General features: G+C 51.1%; 1 protein-coding gene across 4 annotated transcripts in view; it reads left to right on the top strand.

Annotated features, from left to right (window-relative positions):
- The first annotated feature begins 877 nt into the window (after positions 1 to 877).
- MAP4K5 (mitogen-activated protein kinase kinase kinase kinase 5) overlaps positions 878 to 12,591 on the top strand; it is a 97,256-nt gene continuing 85,542 nt past the window's right edge. For 2 of the 4 annotated variants that reach the window (XM_083166822.1, XM_083166821.1), the window contains exon 1: positions 878 to 1,392. In XM_083166822.1, the coding sequence (XP_083022948.1) occupies positions 1,282 to 1,392 (111 nt within the window). In that variant the 5' untranslated portion in view covers positions 878 to 1,281. The remainder of the gene's footprint in view (positions 1,393 to 12,591) is intronic. The other 2 variants (XM_083166825.1, XM_083166823.1) reach the window with 2 other exon arrangements.

Raw genomic sequence — 12,591 nt, 5'->3', positions numbered from 1 at the left:
TATCACGATAGCGTGGAACCTCCTGAGATAGTACCAGGCAGTGGAGCACCTCCTAGGTTACTACCAGGCAGTAAGGCACCGCCTGGAGATTAGTACCAGGCAGTGGGGCAACTCCTGTAGTACCAGGCTGTGGGGCACCCCCTGGGGTAGGACCAGGCAGTTAGTGGGGGCACCTCCTGGGGTAGCACCAGGCAGTCAATGGGGGCACCTCCTGGGGACAGTACCAGGCAGTCAGTGGGGGGACCTCCTGGGGACGGTACCAGGCAGTCAGTCGGGGCACCTCCCGGGGACGGTACCAGGCAGTAAGTGGGGGCACCTCCTGGGGTAGGACCAGGCAGTCAGTGGGGGCACCTCCTGGGGACGGTACCAGGCAGTAAGTGGGGGCACCTCCTGGGGTAGGACCAGGCAGTCAGTGGGGGCACCTCCTGGGGACGGTACCAGGCAGTAAGTGGGGGCACCTCCTGGGGTAGGACCAGGCAGTCAGTGGGGGCATCTCCTGGGGACAGCACCAGGCAGACAGTGGGGGCACCTCTTGGGGACGGTACCAGGCAGTCAGTGGGGACACGTCCTTAGGGCGGTACCAGGCAGTCAGTGGGGACACGTCCTGGGGTAGGACCAGGCAGTCAGTGGGGGCACCTCCTGAGGACGGTACCAGGCAGTAAGTGGGGGCACCTCCTGGGGTAGGACCAGGCAGTCAGTGGGGGCATCTCCTGGGGACAACACCAGGCAGTCAGTGGGGGCACCTCCTGGGGATGGTACCAGGCAGTCAGTGGGGGCACCTCCTGGGGAGGGTACCAGGCAGTCAGTGGGGATACGTCCTGGGGACAGCTCCAGGCAGTGGGGGCACCTCCCGGGGACGGTACCAGGCAGTCAGTGGGAGCACCTCTTGGGGTAAGACCAGGCAGTCAGTGGGGGCACCTCCTGGGGACAGCACCAGGCACAGGACTCCCTGTGTGCCCGTAGTGGAAGCGCTGCTCTGCTTGGATGTGGTGACCGGATCTCTGGGACCGGGGCACCGGTGTAGCAGTAGCGGGTGAGGCGGGTAGGCCCCAGGGGGAGGCGGTCTCTCCTGTCTCTCCTCCCCCCTGTGTCCGGGCGGTACGAGCCGCATCGTACTCACACTCTGCATCGGCCGCTCAGCTCTCCTCACCCCGTCCCGTACATCGCCGCCTCTCCAGGACATGGGCCCGGAGCCATGCTCCCCCAGCGGTGATCTCCCCCGAGCAGGAGCCCTCAGTCACTGACCCGCGTCCCGGCCCCAGCTCACCCGCGTCCCGGAGTATGGAGCACTCCACCACCCGGCCCAGCGCCGACATCCTCCGCAAGAACCCGCAGCAGGACTTCGAGCTGATCCAGAGGGTCGGCAGCGGCACCTATGGGGACGTGTATAAGGTGAGAGACCCCCATAGCGCCAGCTAGCCTGTGTACATCACTGTATATACCCAAAATACACATCCCTGCCCCCCATTATATACATATACACATCACAGCCCCCCATTATATACCTGTACACATCCCCAGCCCCCCATTATATACATGTACACATCCCCAGCCCCCCATTATATACATGTACACATCCCCAGCCCCCATTATATACCTGTACACATCCCCAAATTATATACCTGTACACATCCCCAGCCCCCCATTATATACATGTACACATCCCCAGCCCCCCCATTATATACATGTACACATCCCCAGCCCCCCAGTATATACATGTACACATCCCCAGCCCCCCATTATATACCTGTACACATCCCCAGCTCCCCATTATATACCTGTACACATCCCCAGCCCCCCATTATATACATGTACACATCCCAGCCCCCCGATATACATGTACACATCCCCAGCCCCCCATTATATACATATCCACATCCCCAGCCCCCCATTATATACATGTACACATCCCCAGCCCCCCATTATATACCTGTATACATCCCCAGCCCCCCATTATATACATGTACACATCCCCAGCCCCCCATTATATACATGTACACATCCCCAGCCCCCCATTATATACCTGTACACATCCCCAGCCCCCCATTATATACATATCCACATCCCCAGCCCCCCATTATATACATATCCACATCCCCAGCCCCCCATTATATACATGTACACATCCCCAGCCCCCCATTATATACCTGTACACATCCCCAACCCCCCATTATATACCTGTACACATCCCCAACCCCCCATTATATACCTGTACACATCCCCAGCCCCCCATTATATACCTGTACACATCCCCAGCCCCCCATTATATACCTGTACACATCCCCAGCCCCCCATTATATACCTGTACACATCCCCAGCCCCCCATTATATACCTGTACACATCCCCAGCCCCCCATTATATACCTGTACACATCCCCAGCCCCCCATTATATACCTGTACACATCCCAGCCCCCCATTATATACCTGTACACATCCCAGCCCCCCATTATATACCTGTACACATCCCAGCCCCCCATTATATACCTGTACACATCCCAGCCCCCCATTATATACCTGTACACATCCCCAGCCCCCCCGTTATACACCTGTACACATCCCCAGCCCCCCATTATATACCTGTACACATCCCCAGCCCCCCCGTTATACACCTGTACACATCCCCAGCCCCCCCGTTATACACCTGTACACATCCCCAGCCCCCCCGTTATACACCTGTACACATCCCCAGCCCCCCCGCTATACACATGTACCGATTCCCAGCCCCCCGCTATACTCATGTACCCATTCCCAGCCCCCCGCTATACACATGTACCCACCCCCCGCTATACACATGTACCCACCCCCAGCCCCCCGCTATACACATGCACCCATCCCCAGTCCCCCGCTATACACATGTACCCATCCCCAGCCCTCCTGTGTGGTGCACGCTATACACACACACACAGGGTGTGACCCCAATTGGAGTGATCTGTTGGTTGGAGTGACAGCGTAGTGTGCACATCGATTACACCAGGCAGCTACCTGCTTGGCAGACCCACTGGCATTGTGCTATGCTGTAACTTTTTATGTTAGTGTATTATTTGAGTTCCGCATGCATTTATACTAGCAATGAGAAGTGCATTGTGGGTAATACATGTACAGTGTATGTAGTATTGGTTCTCAGGTCACTCTGCTGCTGTATTAGGACTTAAATGCTTTCTAACCAGAAACAACCTGAAGATTAAGCCTGAAATCACATTACCAACACGCGTGATCATCCTCTAAAAGTGTGCGAAGAGTTAAAAACTTGTTTGTCATGTTTTTGGGAAAGGCTGTGAATATGTCTGTCTGCAATTACTCTCCGTGTCACAAGTCAGGAGCTACCAGAAAGCACATTGTACCATGAGGCATGTAACAGCCCCCAGTGTGTCTCCGTGTCGCCTGGACTGGTAATGGGATGCAGTCACTTCACTGTAGACCTTACTTCTTTACTTTATTCTGACGCTTCCCCCTACATGGGTTGTAATTGTATCCCTCGCTTACTGACGCTCCCCCTACATGGGTTGTATCCCTCGCTTACTGACGCTCCCCCCTACATGGGTTGTATCCCTTGCTTACTGACGCTCCCCCCTACATGGGTTGTATCCCTCGCTTACTGACGCTTCCCCCCTACATGGGTTGTATCCCTCACTTACTGACGCTCCCCCTACATGGGTTGTATAACTCGCTTACTGACACTTCCCCCTACATGTGTTGTATCCCTCGCTTACTGACGCTCCCCCCTACATGGGTTGTATCCCTCGCTTACTGACGCTCCCCCCTACATGGGTTGTATCCCTCGCTTACTGACCCCCCCTACATGGGTTGTATCCCTCGCTTACTGACCCCCCCTACATGGGTTGTATCCCTCCCTTACTGACCCCCCCTACATGGGTTGCATCCCTCGCTTACTGACGCTCCCCCTACATGGGTTGTATCCCTCGCTTACTGACGCTTCCCCCTACATGGGTTGTATCCCTCGCTTACTGACGCTTCCCCCTACATGGGTTGTATCCGTCGCTTACTGACGCTCCCCCTACATGGGTTGTATCCCTCGCTTACTGACGCTCCCCCTACATGGGTTGTATCCCTCGCTTACTGACGCTCCCCCTACATGGGTTGTATCCCTCGCTTACTGACGCTCCCCCCTACATGGGTTGCATCCCTCGCTTACTGACGCTCCCCCCTACATGGGTTGTATCCCTCGCTTACTGACGCTCCCCCTACATGGGTTGTATCCCTCGCTTACTGACGCTCCCCCCTACGTGGGTTGTATCCCTTGCTTACTGACGCTCCCCCCTACGTGGGTTGTATCCCTTGCTTACTGACGCTCCCCCTACATGGGTTGTATAACTCGCTTACTGACGCTTCCCCCTACATGGGTTGTATCCCTCGCTTACTGACGCTTCCCCCTACATGGGTTGTATCCCTCGCTTACTGACGCTCCCCCCTACATGGGTTGTATCCCTCGCTTACTGACCCCCCCCCCCCCCTACATGGGTTGTATCCCTCGCTTACTGACCCCCCCCCCCCCCTACATGGGTTGCATCCCTCGCTTACTGACCCCCCCCCCCCCCTACATGGGTTGCATCCCTCGCTTACTGACGCTCCCCCCTACATGGGTTGTATCCCTCGCTTACTGACCCCCCCCCCCCCTACATGGGTTGTATCCCTCGCTTACTGACCCCCCCCCCCCCTACATGGGTTGTATCCCTCGCTTACTGACCCCCCCCACATGGGTTGCATCCCTCGCTTACTGACGCTACCCCCTACATGGGTTGTATCCTTCGCTTACTGACGCTCCCCCCTACATGGGTTGTATCCCTCGCTTACTGACGCTCCCCCCTACATGGGTTGTATCCCTCGCTTACTGACGCTCCCCCCTACATGGGTTGTATCCCTCGCTTACTGACGCTCCCCCCTATATGGGTTGTATCCCTCGCTTACTGACGCTCCCCCTACATGGGTTGTATCCCTCGCTTACTGACGCTCCCCCCCTACATGGGTTGTATCCCTCACTTACTGACGCTCCCCCCTATATGGGTTGTATCCCTCGCTTACTGACGCTCCCCCCTATATGGGTTGTATCCCTCGCTTACTGACGCTCCCCCTACATGGGTTGTATCCCTCGCTTACTGACGCTCCCCCTACATGGGTTGTATCCCTCGCTTACTGACGCTCCCCCCCTACATGGGTTGTATCCCTCGCTTACTGACGCTCCCCCTACATGGGTTGTATCCCTCGCTTACTGACGCTCCCCCTACACGGGTTGTATCCCTGGCTTACTGACGTCCCCACTACATGGGTTGTATCCCTCGCTTACTGACGCTCCCCCCTACATGGGTTGCATCCCTCGCTTACTGACGCTCCCCCCTACATGGGTTGCATCCCTCGCTTACTGACGTCCCCCCCTACATGGGTTGTATCCCTCGCTTACTGACGTCCCCCCCTACATGGGTTGTATCCCTCGCTTACTGACGCTCCCCCCTACATGGGTTGTATCCCTCGCTTACTGACGCTCCCCCTACATGGGTTGTATCCCTCGCTTACTGACGCTCCCCCTACATGGGTTGTATCCCTCGCTTACTGACGCTCCTCCTACATGGGTTGTATCCCTCGCTTACTGACGTCCCCACTACATGGGTTGTATCCCTCGCTTACTGACGTCCCCCCCTACATGGGTTGTATCCCTCGCTTACTGACGCTCCCCCTACATGGGTTGTATCCCTCGCTTACTGACGCTTCCCTCCTACATGGGTTACATCCCTCGCTTACTGACGCTCCCCCCTACATGGGTTGCATCCCTCACTGCTCCCAAGAGTTGTTTAATAATGCAATATGGGAAGTTCTATTTCTCTACAAATGGAAGCTGGCGATTTCAGAATCAGTGTGCACCGCCTCCTAATGGAGCAGTATTACATGTTATATTTGTTTTAGCATCCTGGAAATGAACCTTTAGTAGTTCTGCTCATTTGACTGGATTGGGGCTGATTCAGTGCTGCATATGTTGCAGGGTACTTCCTCCCAGGTAAAAACACTCTGAGCTATTTAATTTTTGCCTGCGGTAAGGTGCAGGTTTAAGTTTCCAGAACTATGCAATTATCACAGGTGACAAGCCCTGGAAGCGCTAGTTATTGCGGGTTACTGTTCAAACCTCAGGAAAGTGACCTGAAATCCAACATTGAGATCCATGTCCAGGTTTTTATCTGCCATCACATTCTAGTGCACCCTAAGAGCTAGTCGCATGTTTAACCCTTTGCGTGCCAACATCTCTGTTAGAGATGTGCAAAGATCCGCTAAAAAATGCTAGCGCCGCTCACATTTGTTATATAAATTCAAAAAAAATAAAAAGTTGTTTAAAAAAAACCCACGATGAATGAAAATGTTTGCTTGGCAACGTTCACACCTGTTTTGACAAATTCACTTGGCACTCAAAGGGATAATGCAGGCACTAGGGCCCTTATTTTGATCTGGGCGGTACGGCCCGCGTGCGGCCGTACCGCCGATGTTTACACTCTGCACATGCGCAGAGGTCACTCTGCGCATGTGCAGGGGAATTTTCCGATTAAAAAATTTAGACGCCGCAAAGGGGGCGTATAGGGGCGTGAGGGGCTTAATAGCCTCATTACCCTATGTATACGCCCAGCGTTTCATGGGCGTTCCCATGCAAACGCGGGGCGTATGCATGGTAATGAGGCTATGACGCCAGTGATGGGGGCGGAAAGCTGACATCGCCGGATGTCAGCTGCCCGCCCCAATACAAGCTTTCACACGGACGATTGTCCGTGTGCTCTAAGCTTGCGTGAGCGGGGGGAGCGTGCGGCCCTGCCTTCGATGGTCATCGACCATCGAATGCAGGGGGCAGCTCCCACCATGGTGGAGGCGTACGCCCCACCATTTTCAAGCGGATCGGCAGCCGTCCGTGTACGGACGGCCGTGCCGATCCGTCTTGTAGGCGGGGATTCGTCTGGTGCGGTCGGAGCCGCATATGCGGCTCGGCCGCACCAACCAGAATAAGGGCCTAGTTGAATAGCCCTGGACTCTTAACACAGGAGTTTAGACCTCGCAGTAAGTCCAATCTGAATCAGCCCCATTGAGCCCTGGGGAGTAGGACTGTAGCCTCATCACCAGACGTGGGATGTGGCATATTTAGTTGTGCTGAACAACCTGAATGTGTATCCATTCCATCCATTGCTGTATTCTGCCAGCTCTGCGTATGTTACATATGGTAACAATTGAAATGGAAAATGTCATTTTCATCCATTAAATTCAGGATTTCTCTTCCCTTTATTAGCACACGTTACACATGTGTAACACGTGTTATTTGTGCGGGATAGTGCAGAGAATGCAGATTTCCGTTTTATCTGAGAACTCTGTGTGTGTCTACTTTTAAATGTCTGTGTTTTGGTGTTTCAGTTAGTGAAACTAAGTGCTTCCTTCGCGTGGTGATCAGTTAATTAGTGGAAGAGCTTTTGCTTTCACTAATCGCCTGTCTCTAGGTTAGATTGCATTGTCTGAGGGTCATAACATTGTGCAGTGTACAATGGATATTCTCCTATGAAACAAAGTATCAAGTGACCATGAAGAGCTCCATTGTGGCTCTGGTTTCACAAAGCGGTTATTCCATTTGACGACACCGAAATCCCGGCAGCCAGAATCAGGAATGGAGTATGCTGTGGAGAGGGGGCATGGGTCATAGGATCGACAGAATTTAGGTCGGCAGTCACTGTGTTGACATGGTCATAAGGTCGATCTAAGCATTAGGTTGACATTAGATTTTTGGGGGGGTTTCTATGTCAACTTTAGTTGACATGGACTTATCGCTACACTCGGCACACTATGATATTCTCACTCTATGCCCACTTGGATAGTAAAGCATGAAAGACCACCTTTAAAAAAATAAATAAACTCATGTTGACATTTTCATGTCGCTATCTGCTGTAGTGCTTCTAGCACAGTGTGGTCTGTATATCAGCACAGATATGCAAACCTGACCTGTGCTAGAAGCACCACAGCAGACAGCGACACCCCAGGCAGGGAAGAGGAACTGCATGAGTTTTCAAAGATGGCGGGTTCTAGAATGAACACTAGGTTAGGGTTTGGCCCTGGAGGGAGGGCAAAGGTTACGCTGTGGGATGGGGAGGGTTAAGGTTAGGCTGCGGGAGGGCCTACACATGGGGAAATGTGCTGCGTAGCATTCTGTGCACACAGTGCTGCGTAGCATTGGGCCGATGAGCGATCTGTCAGGGCCAGTGTTTTCCGGAGAGAACGTGGGGCCGTGACACCGGCGATGATAGATTTATCCAGCATGCTGGATATTAGTCACCGGGCGATAGTGACACGCGGTGCCATGCATCGCTATGGCCGCTACACACAGAGCAACGCAGGGGCATTTTCTGAGCGATGTAGCGAGTTTGTTTAGAAAATGCTCCCAAACTGCTACGTGTTTAGGGGCCATATCACGTAGCCCAGTAATCAGAAATTCCATTACAGATCACAAAGTTTCCCAAGTTATTGATACAGGAACATGTATTGGAAGCTGTTTGGGATAACAGCGCTGTTGCATAGAGATTATTGTTACCGCTGTGAGTCTGCAGCGGTCCTGTAAGCCGAGGACCCTCCAGCTTGTAAATACTTTCCTGCAGCTTGTACCTTTTTTAAAGAGCAAATGCAGAAAGCAGATGTGCGAAGTCTTTGGAAAAGCGCTCCGCGGCTGACAACTTTCTTGGCACCTAGATCCCACTTATTATTTTTGGCGTTGTCAAACAAGTTTGGTTTGATAATTACACTGGGGAAAATGAGCCATGCCCAACCGCCCTCCCATTAACCCTTTCCATTTCCTGCCTCCTATAGACCTCCGCGTGCTGATCTGTGCCAGAGACACCACAGCTGGCTTCTGCCAGCCGCGTTTCTGGGCCTAGGTGAATCCACGTTCCTCCTGGCAGCAGACATATATAAATATATATTACTGCATTCCTCACCGAGTGTGGAAACATTTATAATTCCTATAGAAATATACCGGCATTGGCAACTTCACCTCGCACATACTTTTATGTATGACGTCCTGAGACAATGACTTTAGATTTTATTTTCCTTTAAACGGTCGGCAAAGTTGCCTGTGTCAAGGCTGACAGTTGATAGGTTGATTCGCGCTAGGTAGACATTGACAAACGGTCGATTTTTTTGTTCTTCGGTTTTTTGGACTTTTACGACGGGCTCCGATTGGGAACGTTGGCATGGCGACTGCGCGTGCTATACCAGTGGAGTTCTGCGTGCTCAAGTGTTGACATTGACAGCAAAAAAGTGAAAAAATAATGTTGATTTTTTTGTTTTTTTCATGTGTTTACTTTTTCCATGTCAACAGTTTTGTCAATTTTGACCCAGTGATTGTCGACCCTTTTTGATCCACATCCGGGGAATTTACAGCCGTCATTCAGAGCAGGCTGTTCCAAGTGTCTGCATATTTGCGCTCATTAGCATGTAATTTGCATACTACGTGCTCCGGCACTTGCGGCCTGCTATAGGACACTGCCCCTAGTGGACAACTTAGGTTTCAGACTTGTTTATAAAAGAAGTGTTAACACTGTTACTTTTATTTTCCCGTTTAATTGTAAATATTTATAGATAAGTCCATAATAATACGATTATTATAGGAATGTGTTGCAACGTCTGTTGCAGCACTATGCATAGTAATACCTTTATGCCTTCCCAGAGGTATCACTGATAAACCACTGACATTACAATATCTTGTTGGTGTGTCCTATTAGAGAGGCAGGTGTCTACCTAATTAAGGGCGGGGTGTGTCATGTGACCAAATATTTGGGAATTACGCAAATGTCCTAACCTGTTCACAGCTCGTCCAGACTAATAGCAGCATAAATCTGTATCTGATATAGGATTTCCCCTCTGTTCGTTACAATAAAGTACAAAATAAGTGCATTCTTTCATAATACCTTTTTAAAAGTCACTGGACTTTTGTATGTAACAAGATTGACAGATATCTGTGCAGAAGAGAGATGAGATGGTCCATAGGAACAGGCACTTGGAACATGGGGGGGATGTAATAGCTTATGGTAGGAGTGGCCAAACCGCTCCTCAAGATCTACCAACAGTCCATGTTTTCCAGAACACCTGTGGATCTGTACAATGGGTCCGGTAGGAACGAAAGCAGCATGTGCTTGCAAATGTGAGGGTTACTAATGACTGCACCTGCGCACCAGCTAGGGTGTCTGGGAAATGTGATCTGTGGAGGCGCGGCTTGGCCGGCCCTGGCCTATGGGATGCAGGCGTTATGATTGGTGTGATTCTGGAGGGAGACTGTAATTAAGCATGTAGACCTAATGGCCACAACCAGGTACACCATCCAGTCAGGATGCCTGATAATGTAATTCCTGTAGTGCCTTATTGATTTCTAGTGTACTGATGAGCTGCAGACAGGTTCAGGCCACAGAATGGGCACATCCATTATAGCAGGCCTGTCCAAACTACGGCCCGCCAGCTGTCGTGAAACTACAAGTCCCATCATGCCTTGCCACAGTTTTGCTATTAGGGAATGCTACAACTATGGCAAGGCATGCTGGGATGTGTAGTTTCACAACAGCTGGAGGGCCACAGTTTGGACATGCCTGCAATATAGGTGGTGACAGGTCCGCTGTAACATACACAGAATACTACAGAATGTTAGGATACGCCACTAGGTTGACCCCATTTGGGTCGACAGGGCTAAGGTCAACAGGGTTGGAGGGTTGGCACAGGCATTAGGTCGATAGTGGAAGCTCGATAGTCACAAGGTCGACATGAGATTTTCACGTTTATTTTTTTAACCGACATGTGACCTACCATCCACTATGGCGTGGGGGTAGAATAAAATAGTGTTGACATTTGGGACCAAAAAACTTAAAAAACTAGGCCTGCCCATTGTTGACCTAATGCTTGTGTCTACCTTAGCCATGTCGATTATTTTTCAGGTGTTGATCTAAGCCCTATTTACCCAATGCGTTTCATCCTAAATAGGGTTGACCCAGTGACCCGTACCCATAATGTTTTAGTGGCCCTCATCGCGAGCGCTGGAACACGGAGACTGTAGAACAGATGCGGGTCTGCATGGTCTCCTCTACTGTGACGCACGGATATAGCTCATTACTCTGCTGGGAGCTGTGCACCTTTTATTCCTGTGTCTCTCCAGTTTTCCGTGCCCAACCTATGCTGCTTTTAAGTAGTTTAAGCTGGGCCAACCCTATAGAAAGACCAGACTTGTTCTACGCAGGACAGGGCTTGTGTGCAGAGAAAGCCGACACAACTTCCTGGTGCAAAGATTCTCACAACCTGATTCCAAAATATCACAGCAATTCCTTCCTGTAATTGCTTATATGCAGGCGTCTTGTGCGTTCGCATTAACGGTCTGATTCAGTAACGCTCGCTAAGCAGCAGTGCCGTCCGGCCAACACCTCCCCGCCGCCGAATCCCTTTCGCATCCCCTCACATGCAGTCGAAGGGGAGAGAACTCATTCAATGGTCGGTCTGAACTGAGTTTTTTTATTTTTATTTTGCCGTCTGTGTCTGCCGAAGAGGGGAGTGAGAGCTGACGTCAGCCGGCCCACCCGCATTCCCAGGGGAATGGCCAGCATTTTGATGGGGACACCCATAAAACACTGGCTTTCCCCTGCACGACCCCAGCCCTCCCTCCCCGCAGGTAACCGGTGAGTGTGTAACTCACCAAAGTGATTTGCTGCCGGCGTTTGCGCATTGGGGTGGTGCTGAATTTGGATCGCTACGAGCAATCCTAAATCGGGCCCCAAGTACACAGTGTTCCGGCGTCTGCGTTCCGAATTATTGCCGCAAATTGTAATCTGAAATATTTCCCTGATTTTTGCACAAAAGTGTTTCATACTCGTTCATTTAATAATTATTATTTACATTTAGGATGTTTTTGTAACAATTCTGCCTCTTTTTGTTGCATTATTGGAGGCTGTATCCTACAATTACCATTTGATGTACAGACCACTTTTGTTCTAGAAGCACCATAGCAGACAGCGACACCCCAGGCAGGAAAGAGGAACTGCAAACATTTTGAAAGGTGCGGGGTGCTAGAACGAACGCTACAATACCATTCAATACCATTCAAGACAATGACATAAAATGAAACAGGACGGTAAATGCAATTACAATGACAAAGTACAGGTACAATCATATATTATTTAACTGATATATTATTTAACTACATCAGGCAGTCTCTATTCATGGCTAAAAAGGCGGATCAGTACTCAAAGATTCTAGAACAGGGCTGGGCAACACCGGCCCTCCAAATGTTAGTGAACTACACATCCCATGATGCTTTGTATTAGTTTTGCTATGTGGCCATGCTGAAACTGATGCAAGGCATGCTGGGATGTGTAGTTCATCAACATCTGGAGGACCGGTGTTGCCCAGCCCTGTTCTAGAAGGTACCACGAGGTATGTGAAAAAGAATGTTTAAGGGCCACTTTCAAGGGAGGGGATAGGGTTCGAACATATGGCAACCATGTGTCGAAAAACTTTGCCGTCAATTTCTCCTTATGAAGTGATGTTTCTGTCCAGTCCATCGTGAAAATATGGGAAATTCTGGGAAGGAC

The sequence above is a fragment of the Crinia signifera genome, chromosome 12, assembly GCF_055691185.1.
Source record: "Crinia signifera chromosome 12, ASM5569118v1, whole genome shotgun sequence".
NCBI classification, from domain to species: Eukaryota; Metazoa; Chordata; class Amphibia; order Anura; family Myobatrachidae; genus Crinia; species Crinia signifera.
The sequence above is the reverse complement of the archived record's forward strand: the minus strand, read 5'-3'. Positions and strand labels throughout refer to the sequence as shown.